Source organism: Lucilia cuprina, chromosome 6 (assembly GCF_022045245.1).
Source record: "Lucilia cuprina isolate Lc7/37 chromosome 6, ASM2204524v1, whole genome shotgun sequence".
Lineage (NCBI taxonomy): Eukaryota > Metazoa > Arthropoda > Insecta > Diptera > Calliphoridae > Lucilia > Lucilia cuprina.
In genome coordinates this window covers 63,768,233-63,786,122 of record NC_060954.1, presented here as the reverse complement: position 1 = coordinate 63,786,122, position 17,890 = coordinate 63,768,233, and the positions used below count along the sequence as shown (strand labels likewise).

The 17,890-nt window shown below is 28.7% G+C and overlaps 2 protein-coding genes across 6 annotated transcripts in view; one reads left to right on the top strand and one right to left on the bottom strand.

The window, feature by feature from the left end:
• The window catches only part of LOC111690197 (homeobox protein orthopedia), a 34,627-nt gene extending 29,442 nt beyond the window's left edge, over window positions 1–5,185 (bottom strand). For all 5 annotated transcript variants that reach the window (XM_046955178.1, XM_046955180.1, XM_046955181.1 and 2 more), the window contains exons 1-2: window positions 4,754–5,185; window positions 1,098–1,296 (exon numbers count right to left, since the gene is read on the bottom strand). In XM_046955178.1, the coding sequence (XP_046811134.1) occupies window positions 1,098–1,128 (31 nt within the window). In that variant the 5' untranslated portion in view covers window positions 1,129–1,296; window positions 4,754–5,185. The remainder of the gene's footprint in view (window positions 1–1,097; window positions 1,297–4,753) is intronic.
• LOC111690175 (inositol-pentakisphosphate 2-kinase) overlaps window positions 1–17,890 on the top strand; it is a 194,293-nt gene that overhangs the window by 155,805 nt on the left and 20,598 nt on the right. The window lies entirely within an intron of this gene.

The window sequence follows — 17,890 nt, the reverse complement described above, 5'->3', positions numbered from 1 at the left end:
TATAAATAAATGTAAAACTGCAATGAAGTTAAAAAATTGTGATAACATCTACACATACAATCTATAATTCATGCAGTGAATGCAATGTTCAATGTTGAGAAGAAGAAATATATTAAAAAAATGAAAGTGCTTAAAAAACGATGTTAATAATGTGGTGAGAATACATAATTTACAAATAAACAATCTTATACACACAAATGTATGTATGTATGTATTTCTGCACGTGTACGAAAATATATACATAAAAATCAATGTAAATTACTTTAATAATAATTATATAAATCATTATCATTATGAGTATAAACAAATTATTTAAAAGAGCAATTATAACAATTATCACTATCAGAGCATCATCAAACACACATAAATCTGGGCATCTGGTTCAATATATTTTTTTCATATTTCTTGTTTTTTTTTTTTTAATTTGGGATTGTTTGGAACACAAAAAGAAATCAATCTATTTTTGAATTCGGTCAAATGTAAATACGTATGTATGAATGAATTTATATAATTTACTCTTGTACATACTATGTAAATACATTCTCTGTGGTTGTTTTCGTTAATAATTATGGTTAATGAAAAGTTAATTACTGCTAAATATTGTAATAATTATTTAGTTCATTATTTGTTTTTATTAACTGTTGATTTTAAATTTATTGTTAATAAATTTTCATTTCACTTTTATCACAATGGCGATATCCATTCATTATTTCCATAATTATCACTCATGTCGGATCGTCATTCAGTCGATGTGTTCATTCATTAATTCATTTAGCATTGATTGTGATTATTGTTATACTTTAAATACTTTTTCATTCTACTATTATTTTTCCCCTTATAATAGAGTTGTCTCTATTTTTAGAGTGTATTATCTGTAGTGGATAATTGCAAATCGGAAGTATATTTAAGAAATTAGTTTAATTATTTAAATAGTTAAAATTAAAGTAAAATATTATTCAATGATTAACATTAATTTACTGTAACCATATAATTGTATGTTGTTTAAAAACTGTTTGCATTTCAATTTGTTATTATTAGAGTTCAAAAATTAAACTGTAAACATGTGTGGGAATCTTAAGATCTACTAAAACACTTACCCAAAACATTGGCTCCCAGATTGTTCAGCATGTTTGCCGAAAAGTTTCTAATTGATAATGTCGACAGTTTGCCGCCTTACTCAGTGTCCTTGATTTGAAGTTGATTCTGTAATATATTAAAATATCTGGGCCAAGGAATAAATTTTATCACAGTTGATTTGTTACACGCATTTTTCTATAGGATTCAAACTATGGAGATCTAAAATTGTACAAAAAGAGTAGAAAATCTAATATAAATTTTAAAAAAATTATTTGTTCAATACACAATCGATGTTGTAGTGTTGTATGCGGCTGCTATAATAGTCATAACAATGTTGTTCGTATTTTCTATGCAAAAGCTCTATACAACTCCTACGACGATTTTTCATATGTATTTCGAATGTTGAAAGAATGGTTAATGATTGATTTAAATTAAATCAGCTTGTTTATATTCACTGAAACTATTTTTAAAACAATAAAACTCACAGGCAACTTCTAAGCAGTAAAAATTTACTTTTTATATTTTTATTTTCTTTTAAAAATATTTTTCTAAAAATGTATAGGCGTCATTTCGTGTCAAGTGACCCAACATTAAAAATCGACGTTTTCCGATTTTAATGAAAGATGTTCAGAGAGACATTCTTTAATTATTTTTGTATAATGAAGAACATTTGTGTTTCAGGCTAATATTTGTAATGGACCTAGATCCCACCCCAGAAAATTAAGTAAAAAAATAAGCAATTTGGGAATTTCATATAGCTAAATGAAAATTGGCACTTTGGCATAATTAGTAAGAAATTAAAGATCACCGAAAATATCTTGTGCGCGAAACGAAGTATTGTCAAAGGTTACAAAAATTAGTTATTGCCGAATAACTTGCTTAATACGCATCGGAGGCATTTTAATGTTATTATAATTTCTATAGAAATTGAATGGCCTTCATTTTGGTTGTGGAATATTTTTTCGTATCATTAGTTGTTTTCGAGCTACAGGGCATTTTTTCCACTGCACAAATACTTTAAAATATTAATAAATAATAACAAATAATAACAAATTAGTCATGCTTTTACACTATTACATGTTTTATCTCAAATTCCCTCTATGGCCTATAGTGCAATGTTCAGATAGTATAAAAGGTCATATTTATGGTAAGAATTAGAAAAAATTGCGGTCACAATCCACATATTTAGAGTAATTTTTCCACCAAATTTTATTAACTATGTACTTTTGAATTTTCAAAAGAGTAAAAACATTGTGGCTTTCGTAAATAGTGGAAATAAATTAAAGTCGGTTTTCTATATTAGAGCTAGTTGAAGTCGTAGTCTGATTTCAATAAAATTTGGTGGAAATGCATTTTTGACTTTGTACATTATTTTTAAATTATATTTTATTTAAATTATAGTCATAACTGTGACCTGTGATTCCATCGGAAATTTCGGACATTAATCTATGGACCAGAAGCTGTGAAAAGGGATATGACAGAAAATTATTAAGTATGTATGAAAAAATAACGCACTATATCTCGAAAACAGCTAATGTTATGCGAAAGTATTCCGCAACCAAAACATAGGAAATTAAATTTTCTATAGAAATTAGGTAGGGTCAATTATGGACTGATTGTCTAGTTAAATTTCGATTCCTATTACATTTTTTTGTGTCGAAGTTTATCGCTGTACTCGTATTTTTCAATTTCATCGCTATACTGATATTTTTTTGGCGTTAAAGTGATTTTCTGGGATTAATGTCAATTATGGAACGCTCTTCATTAACTTTGATGGTGGGTTTATAAGATTCAGCATAACCGAATCAGTTCAAAGACCTCGAATTATAAGTTATGCCAGTATATTGTGATACATTAATTGTTAAAAATTAGTCATATACACATGCATACGTCTAGTAAATAAAGTAAAAATCTATTTAGATGCAAATGGGTTGATTATCGATAGCAAGGGAACATCAGTTGAGTTTCATTTGCTTACATGAAATTACATATGGCATTCTACAGCTCCAATATTCAGTTGCGAAATTGGCAACTAGAAATTTGTAGTTGTTAGGATATTACCTTTTTCCTAAAACTTTGGATATTGAATGTCTAAGATTTTCAAATTCTTTTTAAAAAATCCTAAGAACATCAGATATCTTTAAGCCAATCCAAACTACAGCGTGACTTGTGGAGTAAGGTCCTATAAAACACAATTTCTGCCACTGCCTAGGCTGTAGCTCCACAAATTTAATTGGTTGAGTTGTCATTTAAATCACTGGTTGCTAGCTTGATTGGAAGGATTATTAATGAAACAATTGTGACTTTATCTAAATATTTTTTATTCCAATATTGTGAAAAGTATTTGGCAATTAACAAAAGTTGCCATTCATAATACCAAGATTAATATCAAATGCGTTGACTGTCGATCTCAAAATGCATACCCTGCAATTATGTAATTATATGTCCTCACCGACGGTTAATATTATCAGTTTACTATATTAATAAAAAAATAACGCACGAGAATAACGACGAATAATTAAATAATTTTTCTACGTTAATAAAAAAAAAATTGAATAACACTGTTTTAATAAATTTTACAGTAACTTGTACATATTGTCGAGATACGTGGCATATTTAAACTATTAATCGTTAATCATTTAATCTTTACTTTTGGAAAAAAGTTTTGAACCATTTTTTTACAAATAATTTGTATGATTTGTGAACATAATTAAGCCAATGACAATCATCCAACATTATCCTGTTATTACCGGCTAAAATAAAACCTCGAATAATAATTTGTCGAATAAACCGAATAATACAACAACCCGAATATTGAGTACCTTAACGTTTACTTACATTTCACTACTTTCTTAGACAACTTTAAATCAAATCAAGGAATTTGATTATATTTCTGATCGAAATTAAAATTTAATTATATTTTATTTAATATTTGCGAGAACATGAGGTACGTTTACAATAAAAAACAATCTAGCACCGAAAATAACGGATTTTTAATTTGATAAAACTATATCAAAGGCATTAGTATGACGCATGTTTTGTGGCCCTCATTGAAAAAACACCCGAATTTTGGATTATTTAAGTCTTCCCAGGAAAACCTTTACTTACTAAGTAATAAGGCAAGTCATATTGAAGAAAATACTTACCTTTATGGTGAAAAACTGATTATTTTTGTTCGACAATTTCAAAAAATAACTGGTTACAAATGTTATTTTTATAGTTATTTTCTTTATTAGTTGTTCCGCCTACTCAGTGCTTCATTAACAAGTTATTTTATAGTACTTTTTGGAATAGTTTAAAAGTATAAATCGACTGATATCAACTATAATTTGAACCACAAACTTTGGATAGTTGCTTTAGATAATTGAACTTGCTCTAGATAATTAACTACAAATCCCATTAAAAAAAAAAAACAATAAAATAAACAATTTCATTGATACCGATTACTCATTACCAGGTAATGTATTAAATAACAACATTATCTAGATAACTTATTACCAAAATTTTAAAGATTTTTTGCTGGGTTGTTGTAAAGAGCGTTATGTTTGTATGTATACATATATGTATATGTATTGCTATTTTTATTTAACTTAAAATGTTTTTTACTTTTATTCATAATAAAGTATCCTAAGTGGGTATATAAAATCAATGTGTTCATGTGGTCGTTTAAACTTACCTTTACATTGATGACCATTTAAGTCAAATTGGAAAAAATCCATAAAAAGTAAGAAGCAGTCGTTGTAAAAGTAGTTGGAAAAGATTTAATTAAATGAAATGTTTTGGTTTTATGGCACAAACACCAATTCAATTGCCATAAAGAAACTCATTAAATAGGTGGTGATGAGGGATGAGAGACTCTTTTAGATAAAGGTTGGTCGAACACTTATTCCCATTACTAGAACAAAATTGTTTGTTTTTATTATTATTTTGGTTTCTTATCTACAAGTTTACACAGAAATAAACGCGATCTTTAACTAGATGATGAATTTGATAACAAAAAAACTAAATATTTTTATTTACACAATTATAATTTCTCTTTTAATTTTGTGATTAAACATTAATTAAATATTTTACTGAAGTGCTACAACAGTTGTGAATATTTTTATTAAGTAATATTTTTATAATTTTTTGAATATTTCAACATTTTATTGATTTTTTCGTATACATATTTGATTGTACTTTTCTTTCTTTTTGTTTGTTTTTGTGGTTTATATTTTTGCCTTTAGGATTTTATTGCGTGTTGTGTTGTGCTGTTAAACCGCGCGTTATACTCGCAGTGCAGACGATTCGCATTTGACAATCAGGCAGTCAAAAAAAGTATCGAAACGTTGATATGCCTCAATAGTTTACAAAATAAGCAAACGCAAAATAAATTCAATTGTATTGCGAATTATACAAGATAGACTGATAGATACTTTTGCCCACAAGGCACCCACTCTCGTTATCGTTGTAGTCGTCTTCGCATTGTTTCACAACGCATTGCAATCAACAAACCCACCCCATTTTTTTTTTCTATTCTCAGTTTCATAATCGGAAATACGCGAAAATCACTTTTTATGATTTTTGGATAAACTCTATACTACTGCGTTTTAATTCTTTTATTCTGTCTACAAAACCAACAAAATAAAAAAAAAAAACACACAGAAAAACAAAATAAGTTTTGTCTCTTAATACACAGAATCAAAGGGAAATGTATTCAGTGTCAAATGAGAGTAACAAAGACAAAGTTATTCTGAAATTTTACTCCATTGATTTTTCACAAGATGGCCATTTAAATGGGGGTGGGGATGTATCTGTCTATCTATGTGCTTTAGTCCTCAACAGTTTATCTCCAGTTTTATCACTGATGTACCGTTTTTTTATGAATTGAGAACAGCAGGTTGCTTTGCAATGCCATGGCTGGTGAATTTCTGTCATCTTTATGCTGTCACTCTCTCGCATACATTATTAATGAAGCTGCTCTTTCACACATTAGGCGTGGCTAAATTACTGATTATTTTATCTCTCTCTTTGCATCTATTGTGAATGATTGCATTACGCAGGTTTCTTTACACCTGTTTGGCATTTCTTGTATTTTTATAATTTGTTATTTTGTTTGAATTGTTTTGTTTATTTTGAAAAATACCTTTGCATTTGGATATTGGTTTCAAATAAATATGGTGTTTATATAAAATTCTTTATGTTAGAATCGCTTCTTTATATTTTTAAATACACATACATATGTTCCTTTAATATATTGGCCATTTCTGAGTTGTATTTAGTGGAAATCAAAATCGGGTCAAACACATAGTATCGAGTAAATCGACTTTGAATTGCACTATTCTTTAAATAATTTTAATAAAAATCATCAATTTAGCTCTGAATTTATGAATAATTTTAAGTTACCGAATTTTTATTGATTAATATAAAAGATATTACATTTTAAGACGGAAAAGTCTACTTTTAAGATTTTGTAAACCCAATTCCAAATATCACCCAAATGTTCATAATAATAACACAGGCAGTGTTCAAAAGAACCAGAAATTCCAAATGTAATGGATAAAATTTGAGGATTTAGCGATTCTCCATCCTTTAGAAACTTTTAACTTGGTCTCAGGATTTCGACTTTTTTCCAAATTTATCGGCCTGTGTAATCGATTCATAAATATCAATGTTTAACTATGTGGAAGGTTTTGTGTTTCGTTACGTGATTTGATGGTGGGTAAATAAGACTCTGCACAATCGAATATAACACTCTTACTTGTAAGTATATTGTCGGAGAAGAGATATTACCGCAGACATGTAGTTATCGGTTATCTGAAATTATAATTTAAAAGGAAGTTTTTATTTAAATATTTCTCGACTTTGAAAGACTTAATCGTTTTGTCTTGTGAAGCATCCAATTTTATGGCACAAACGCTACTAAAAATGGTTAAAATCGATCCATTATTTCCCCAAGCCCACATACAACCGTACCCCTCGACAATGTCAACAAAACTTGACACTGCCGATTTTTTAATATAGGGCTTCATTTGACCCAAATTCCCCTTCATAAAGCGACTTGAAGGTTAAAATTCAGCTATAAACACAAATAACATAATTAAATTCTATATTAATAATTTTAAAGTAGACCTAAATTACACTACAAAACTTCCTATTTGCCCTCTTGTAGAAAATCTCTTTTTAGTCAACATTAAGTAAAAATATTCCGAAAATAAGGTGAAAAAAAATTTAAATGCGTTATTATTAAAAAATAATACACATTTTTAACACTGTCTGGTGTAGGGTATCATATGATCGGCGATGGCCGACTATACTTTCCTTGTTTTATTTTAGCTTTTTTATAATGTAGGCATTAAACTAAGTTTTGGTAGAATATCAATATCGATTGTCATTTCCAAATGTTTGCCATTCTTCTCAAAATGTAAATTTAAATATCTATTAAAAATATATTATTTTTTTATACTACCAACTTACCAACCTTTTAACAATTGTCAGCGAAAAGGGAAAACAATAAATATTTTTATTAAACTAACAATGTACGGACAAAGGAACCAACACACATTGTTATACCCACCATTCGTAAAGAATTTTGCAATAATGTCTCTATGATATACATGTGTACAAACATACAATACGTATTTTCTTTTTTGAGGTTTCATAACAACAGGTGAAATATTGAAAGGTAAAAGGAACTATTCAGCTCTTGTGTGGCGCGTGTAGCGAGTGAGTAAAATTATTTTTTTTTTTGTTTTTTGATGTATCTACAGCATTAACGTACATTCTTAAAATGGTAGTGAAACTATTGTACAGTGATTTCCCGGTTTAACGAAAGATATAATGTCAGGCCCATTCGTAAAAACGAAAAATTCGTTAAATCGAATAACAACTTTTCTATTATTTATTGATAAAAATACGGTAATGAAAGATAGGAAATCTATTTTTTAAATCTTTTTGAATTCACCCATAAAGTTTTTGACAATTCTTATGTATTTTGACGCAGTGTGCAAAAGATAAAGATTTTATGAAAAATTGTATTACAATTAGGTAAAAAAAACACATTTTTTGTTTAATGAAGTTAAATCATTTCCAAAATTAATTCTTCTCTTATAAAAAATATGAATTTTATGCCTATTTTAATTGATGTAAAATTCTAAGTATTTTATGATAATTGTCATTACAAACATTTCCATTTCTCACTTTATTAGCAAAATAATCATAATATTCCCCTTAATGTTAATATTGCTTTTGGTTTATAAAGAAGTTTCGTTATCTTTCCGTATAATTTTCACCTCTTTTTATAGATTTTTTTATAAATTCGTTATACCGAGTACAAAATTTACTCATTCATTCGTAATATAAGGTACTCAATGGAAACAATTTTTCCGTTCGTTAAATCGCGAATTCGCTAAACTGAGTATTCGTTAAATCGGGAAACCAGTGTATATATTTTTGCAGTACCTTTTGATTTCTGTTTTTGTTGGCGGTTGATGTTATTTATTTTTATTATTAAATATTGTTATGACAACCTTATATCTGAATATTTTTATAAATGTCTAGGCGAGTGGCATCCAATGTTTTTGTGACGCGTGTCTTTGGTATCTGCGATTTAATATTTGTTAATACTATGACGGTTGTCATCTTGTGTCATTTTTTTAAACCGTTTTTATTAAAACAATAAACATTTATTTCTTCGTCAAATTATTGCTTCGGTTACTACATTTTGTGTCTGTCAGTCGGCTTGTACATGCGCCATTATATAGCATGATTATAATGTTAAGTGGACTATATTCGGTTATTCCGAAGGATTTTTCGACACTGAAAGATTTCTGATAGAATTATTAAAAATTTAGATTCGAATATATTTGGATCTTCAGCAACATACAGTCGACTTTGCTTATCTGTAGAGATTCAGAATATACATGCCTACATATGTATATTGCAAAATTATGTTATGAAAATTATAATCGAAATAATAAACTTATATGTATTTATATGAGCAAAATTTTAAAGAATCGATCAAAAATTAAACTGTTTTGTATTCTGTTAATCTTTCAAAAAAAGTACATACATTTCGGTTTAATTAACCAAAAGCAAATGTATATAAACAATTTCAGACTATTAGCTTACTAGTAGTCTTCAACTTTTTGATAATTTTTAAAGGAAAAAAATCCTTTGAAAATAACCAGAGTTTTTTTTTATTAATTTCAAAACTGTACTCTCGGTTAATAACTTAAAGAGCCAATACTTTTTGGGGGAAATATATATTGCTGTAAACAAATGCAATAAAAGTTTTGTTTTTTTTATAGTCCCCAAATTAAATTTAAGGAGCAGTATTTTTTAAAAATGTGACATATATAGCTATTTACTACGAAGTTATACATAATAATGACAATAATTAAAACTATGTTTTCAAATGCGGCAAAACAAAATTGTGAAAAAATATTAATGTTGTACTTTGATTTGATTTAAAAAATATACCTTAAAACTACTTCAAATGGTTATATCTTTCAAACCTAGTTCATTAATCAATGTATCAAAAATCATCTCTAATTTTAAATCTCTGTCCATTGGTGCCGCGTTGCTTGACTTCCGAGATACAAAAATAACACTCATAATCATTTTTTTGTAGTAATGTTTTCACTTTTTTATTTCCTTGTATCTATATTATTGTGTTGAAAGAATTCTTTGTCCTTTTGGAAAATTTTCTTATAAAATTCCAATATTAATTCTTCAAATATTTATTTTTATAGCAAAATGTTTGCACATACACAGGCATTAGTTTTTAGGTTTATATATGTACATTAGGATGGCTCCAGGACAAAAGTAGCTTGTTATCGGTTTTTCATACAAATTTGGCGTATAGAAGATGTTTGAAATGGCATTTCTTCAACCAAATTATAAAAGGTCGTTACAACAAAAAATTTATATCAATATCATTCCAAAATTTTTTTGTATTCAGTTTAATATAATAAGGCTAATAATATCTGGTCTATGTCTTATAATGGATCCATACTCAAGAAACATAGAATTTTAATATAAGTAGGAATTTTCAACATAATTGTGATTTTTAAAAATTACTTTTTAATAAGCCTTAGGGTAGAATCAATTGGAGAGAGTAGGAATAAAATTAACATAAAACTTGTTTATGGGAAATTTCCTGTCAAGGAATTAAACTTTTAAATCGATGTCTTCTGATTTGGACAAACTTAGTTTGTTTAGACTAATATAGATGTTTTTTTTATAAGAAAAAATTTTCAATTCTAAGATTATCTTCACTGTATAATCCAAAAAAAACATATTTTTTAATCTTATTTATAAAATAAAACGTTGTTTATGAATAAGGGGGTAAATCTTTTACAATAAACCTTTAAAGTAAAATACCCAAATTGTATATGTTTTGATAAAAAAATTACTAGAAACTTAAACATATTTTTTATCTCTTGAACCAGCTGTCTACATATTGATGCAAAGACAAAAATTTTTTAAAGTCATAGATTCAATAATTTTCAGCTGGAAATATAAACAACTTTTATTTTGGAACGTCCCTAATGAACATATATATGTATATATGTACATATATACATATATAAAGCTTGGGAATTCAGATTTTGATGCGATCCCAAACCAAAGGCGAAAATATTTTTATTTGTACGAGTGGGTATGAAAAAGGTTGACCATTTCTTAATTAAACATTTGTCATAAAGAAAACGAAATACTTCGCCAAAAGTTGATATTTTCCTTTAATTAAATGATGGATGATTGGGTTTAACTGGCAAACGATGCTAAATATAAAATTTTAAGCAAACGACACAAAAAAAGTATGAGACATAATGAATTGAGACAATAAATACAGAAGCGTCTCCTAATTAAGGAGTAAATTTCTAAAGAATGTCATACTGATTAATATTTGTATCCAGTTTTTAAATATAATAGATTTAAAATCTTCTTCATATACATATTGCACCTACTCATTTTTCCTATTTAAAAAAGCGAAAGAACTGTAAAAGGTAAAGAATATATTTCGTATATTTCACTTCGTTTTAATTTTTTTTTTTTGTAATTTTATAAAATAATATCAAGGGTCATATTGTAAAGAGTAAAGTAAATAGATTTATGCGTATAATCAGTCAAAATTTATGACATTACAACCACAAAGTTACTTCAAAGCTTAATTGAGCCTTGATGACTAAACACAACAATAGACAAATAAAACACATCGCACACATACATGTGAAATAAATACTTATACTTAATTTTCAGTGTTGTCAACATGCTTATTATTAATAAACGACTTTTTTAATTTTACAAATTTTTAAATTAGTAAAAATTAGTTTTGTACTATAAAACTTATTTCAGATGTGGACCTTATATGTTATGATTTCAAGGTATTTTCAACTAATTTATATGAAATGTTCTTTTCAGAATATTTCTTAAACTACCCTGGTCTTCTATGTATACTGAAGATTCAGAAATAGAAATATTACACCGTTTACCTAATCACAACACTAGTTTCCATGCAGAAGAAGTCCAAAAACCATAGAATACGTAAAATCTCTATTAAATGTATGTAGTTTTTCTACTTGAATAAAGAGAAAAAACTTAAAAAAAATTCAAGTTTGTTCAGCGATAGCACAAAGTGCAAATTTTTTTGGCAAGAATGTCGGAGTGCTTTACGTGAACACCTGCCTTGACGGCCTTATTTAACGGTGGTATTTTTCATTCACTGGGCAGACTTGAACAATGGTCTACCATCGCCCCTGAATCCTTCAGAAAAGAACTCAGGTGGCAATTTTTGTACATGGATTGGGCCGGTCCATGTACAAGCACCTTGCTGAAGTACTTGAGCTTTCTAATCTCTGACCATTGCTGCCCCGTTGCTTAACTTCCGATATGTAAAACATCATTTCCGTTTACAACCACGCAGATGGGATGGCCTCTGTTGATTCGGCAACAGCACCTAGAGACATATTTGGTAGACCGAAATACCCAATTATGAACCAATAATGTGACAAAGGAAATAGGAATTCCAAAGTCAATAATTGCCACGACAAATAGTCACGTAGCATGTATAAATATATTCTGTTGAGCACTAATCTTCAATATATGGAGACTTTCTCAATCGTTCACACAGTTCCATTCTCATGATCATAAAGTTCAATTTACGGGATGATAGGCAACCATTGAATACTATCCTGACAATTCCCCAGCATATGCCGGTGTCCCATAACGCGACCTGTGTCCCAAAAACGATCGGGTTCAGGTATCCAGAATATGCTGCTTTGTACACAGACCTGTTCGAAGAGAGAATTATCCAACTCATTAGGTATAGGATATATCAGTCTTTAAACCAACATTCTCTCCCCTCGAATTTGGGTTTCAACCGCTGCCACTATCTGGATCCAGATGGAACCTTAACCAACTGACCTGGCAGGACATAGTCCTGCTGGCAACTGGCTACCCGTAGTATCAGATTATGTAGTTCTCTGGTTCGACCTCGTTTCAATCTATGCAAGTACTAAGCCAGGCAATAGACTGTAACCAATTTTTAGTCCCGGCCAGACTAGACGTATTGGAAAACACCTCTGTTCCCCGGGATTACAATAACACCAAGGTGGAGATTTAAGCAAGGTAACATGCCCCCGGAAAGATTTTTTGGACAAAAAAATAAAAGAATAAATTCTAAATATTAATTTGGTACTAACAAATGCTTATATAGAGCCTCATTGATTTGTTCGCCAGTTAACATCCCATCTAAGAACTTGACGATTTTTATGCACATACTATTTGACATTACTTGTTATTTGAGATGTTACTATGTTTGAGTAAGAATTTTGAAATGTGGTTTGTATATGAATGAACGAATAAGTGTATATATAGCAGGGACAGCAAAATTGATACAATAGTACTTTTTTAAGCAATTCGATCCTTAAAAGAACATTAGTACACCAATTGTACAATTTGAAATTTGTTTCCTGACTAAAGTAATAATCCAAAATTGTAATTCTTACAAAATCTATTTACTTCCGATTTCGGTTAAACTTTTACCGAGCCTCAAATTAAAAACAAAAACAATTGTTGTTAAATTATATTTTTAACAAAGTATATTCTAGTACTACTCTATAAACTTTCTAATTGTATTTAAAAAAAATTCTTATTTATTTAAGAAAAGTTATTTTTCTGAAATGTGTAACTGCATGAACATTTTTTGGGTTTACAAACTACTGATTATATATGTTTGTAAAATAAAAAAAATGGTACAATCGGAATCAAAAAAGGACAATTCTTGCTTTGTTTTAAATAATTGTAGAATACGATTTACCATCCTTGGTGTATAGAACTAATTGGCTAGAAAGAAAGGACAATGACTAGAAATTTTGGGTGGGACAGCGAAAAGAAAACAAAAGGGGTGTATAAAGATTAACTTTGAAAATTTTTCATAATTTAAACATTATTGTTGTAAAAAAACCTTGAATATTTTGTATTTTTTTTAAGAATATCTTTAACATACATATAGGCCAACAAGGCATTAAAGTACGAATCATTTTTAAATTCATTCGCTTGATACGTTTTTCGTTTCAACAGTTTTGGTTGTTGTTTCAAAGTAATTTATCTAAACATGATGTTGATGCCACTTTTCACACATATACACATTTACAAATATATTTAAAGAAAATGAATGAGCACAAAAACGAAGCAAAAACTCTTGATGGATTCTCTGTGGTAATTTGTCTCTTTCCTAAATCAAACTTTTTTCTAGACTTATACTTTAATATAATTTTTTTGTGGTTGTTGTTTTATAGTGCATTTTTCGTTTGCTTGTATTTTGAAAAGCATCTCGTTGTTTTTCGTCATGACTACAAATATTTATTTTTTTTAATGTAGAATAAAATCACACAAAATTTTTACATAGAAAAACCAACCAAAAAAATTTTTAAATAAAACATATTCTGCCATTATTTTAACCAACCAGAAAAATACATACTTGTTCAAATACACACATACATACATATGTATATAGATATAGTTTACAAAGAGATAAAAACAAAACAAATTTATAGTGCACTTTCGTGTATCGCATTATTCTTATTTAATTCATTTGTGTTTGTGAGTGTGTTTAAAGAATGACTGAATGAATAAATGTCGCTGGTACAAAGAGAGAGTGGCAAGTAACAATGAATGCTGCAAAAAATGAATAGATACATTATTACCAACATTCCAAGTTGTTTTCGTTAACATTCTTAAAAAACAAAGACATGACGTTGATGGGCACTATTTTTGTTTCTTCATCTGCTTCACTTCAACCTAACCACACATAGTACAATTGTTTTAAGCTGAATAGAACACAACTTCTACAAAAAATCTAAGTCCTTCTCCCTTTAACTTAAAGAAACAAAAAAATTAAATCTTTTAAAAAGAGAAGCGTTAAAATTTGAAATCCTTTTTGATAAGCTTGTATAATGTTTTGTCGAAATCATGATTGTTGATTTATGTTTGTTTTATCCTCTTTAAATAAAAATAAGATCACAATAATTTTGCACAAGCTTTCTCGACACTACGAATACTTTAAACACGTCCTCATACAAATCCGTATAAACATTAGACAGGCTCACTCTTTATGGTCAACAAAATTGTGTTTTATTATCGCTTTGAAAATTTAACTTGTTTTGTTTTCTTCGCTAAATTTTTTGAGTCTATCAAGTCCGTTCGTGATTTTCAATTAATTCGTGAATTTCAAGTTTTAGAATAATTTACACAGAAAATCAATACAAAATAGTGCAAATGGAAAAATACATATCCCAGTCGTATCACTAAACCACCAAAAAAATAATGCGTGGAATTCCGGAGCACTTTTTTGCCAATGTCAGGCGTTTGTTGAAATTAGTTTCTTATTACGGGAATAAGATCCCTTTCTAACACTTTTGGAAAATCATTCAGTGAACAATTTTTTTCTACGGATACATCCTCCTACCAACCAAACCTACCCTACAAACAAATAAAAAATTATACAAAATAGAGCTAGCTAAAAATTTGACTTGAGTTACAAAACATTTACTTTGATCCATATCCCACCAAACGACCAAAAAGCTCTTAATGAAAAAGTTTATTTTAAACCAAAAATAAAAAAATTAAAAAGGGCCCAAATTGGAAACAAATTTTAAAAGTTCCCAAATTGTTTTCCATAGTTTTAAAATGTAAACTATTTCGAACAAATAAATTACATATATAAGAACCTTTTGTTTGGCGAGAACGTTAGACATTGACGCATTGTAAATCAGAAAGCACTTGCTGATCTTGTTACAAAATTGTCAAAGTTGTCGATTTTAGATTATTGTAGGGTGTATGTATTAAAGTGTTTTTTTAACATTAATAAACTTTTTAACTTAGTTACAAATGGTTATTAAAACACTGGTAAAAATAAAAAATATACATACAAACAAAATCCATGCTTTTATTTTTTAATATCAATGAAATCCTTCTTCAACTGTTTACTATTAAATATTGGCATTAGTATTCAATACGGGTATATCTTGAATATGTATGCATGGAAGTGTGAACGAGTATGTGTGAGATTATGTGTTTGTGCATATACAAGGATTTGTTGAACTTTTTTCCGAACGAGTATCAAGCATGTCACTGGATAATATTCAGCCGTATTTAGTTTAAGTGATTTATGTGTAAGTTTATTTTTGCTCTTGTTCGTATTTTTAACGACAGAAATACAAAAACTCAAACAAACAATCCATAAAAAAGAAAACAAAAACCATATATTCACGCTCACACGTACACATTTATTTATGAAAATGTTTGTAAATGCTCATGCTTGTGTTAAGTGAACCCAAACATACAAATATTGTGGAAATATTAAAGTCCGTCTAAAGGAAAAGGATATTTTACGAACACATTTTATTATTTGAAAATAATTATTTGCAAAATCTCTATCCGAACAGAAATTGTAAGTTGGGTGTCATATGATCGTTTTTTATAAAATATAACCGGCTACTTAATGCCAAAGCGTCTATTTAACATTTTTCTTATAAAGTCACGATTTTTTTATTTTCATTGAAATAAAATTTTCCATTAAAAAACTTTTTTTATTTGCTCATCGTTTTTCAAACAAAAGACTGTCAACTGTTTTGTTCGAAAGAAAATAAATAAAAAGAATGTGTGAAAGAGCAATGGAACAGTAAAAAAACAACAACAGAAATATTACCAACATTTTAAACAAAAATTTAGATACAAGATCATTTCGGATGCTGGAGCAGATCTTACCAATTAACACTTTAAAACTGACCAAAAGGGAGATGTCTAAAAAATCAAAATAGAAATTACAATACATACATACATACGTACATACATACATATACATTAGGGTGATAACCATAACTATCAAAACGTGGTAGCCAGTAGTGTTCTAATAACGAAGCATTTGCCGGGGAAATTTTTTTATGCTCGGGAAAAAGTGATATGCCTTTTTAAAGTACTTTTTTATACTTAATGAATAATATTTTAAAATTAAAATAATTTTTTTTTACATTTTTATACTCTATGCGGAATGGATTGGACCGTCTTTAAATTTTCAAAAATTGTATAAAAGTTATAACCCTAATTTACATACATATGCATGTGTATGAAATACAAGTATCACTTTTATAACACAGTTAATTCTAAATTGTTGTCTCACCTTTTTTCGTAAAATTGTAATACAGGAAAATAATCTCAGTTTAGAATTTGTATTAAAACTCGCTGAATTTTTCTTAATCTAAAAAGCATTTCCTCGAGTGTTATATTCGGCTATGTCGAATCTTATTTACACTCCACCAAAACTTATAACCTAACGTAGGTTACATTATGATTGCGCTTTGTTATTGTCAAAACGATTTACTCATTTATTAGATTTATTAAAGTAATTTTCTGAATGTGGGCTTCTTTGGACCGATCAACATAAAATTAGTAAATTTCATCGCTGTACTCGTTTCATAAGTCGGTAATGAGCATTGAAGAAGGTGGCCTTTTTTGGGTGGTTAGGGCGGACCGATCCTTTAAACTAGTTTTTGTCGAAATTCATAGCTTTATTCATAAACCAATAGTGATTGTTAAATCCATTTAGGGACCGATCTTCATAAACTTGGTGGCAAATTTTTTTCTGCACTCCTATTTCTAATCCTGAATGGTCAATAACGGAACGATCTTTATAAATTTGTTAAATAGCATTTGATTTATGTATATATTACTTGTCTATTTTATCGCTACGCTTAAATTTGCTTAACATAGATATGGACGTATATGTCATAGAATCTTCCGAGCAGTTCGACGGGACAGTCCCGAAATGACCACTTAACTTACCACTTGTGGTGGCCCCTAGCCACCTGACTACCCTGGTGACCCACCATTTTAACATGGGCTTGTCCTACGAGGAAGTCAATCGTCACTCTACGATTTACAATATGAAAAATGAGCTAAGAATTAAAATGTTTTGAAACCGGTTAACCGAAACATAAAAACCGGTAGACCGAAAACCGATGTTTCTAAAAAAACCGTTTCACGAAAAATGGAAATATGCAATTAAACACGGTTTGTCAGTTAATCTGTTTCTATACACTTACCTTGTTATAGATTTACCTTCAAGAGTACATATAGGTTTGAGTCTTCAATATTTTGTTATGAAATTACCAAAAAAGTGTTTATAAACGTTAATAAATAGTAAAAAAATCCATTCGTTCGATATCTATATATATAAAATTCTAACGTTACTGACTGACTGACTGACTGACTGATTGACTGATTCATCATCGTACAGCCTAAACGGTTAAAGCTAAAGAGCTGAAATTTG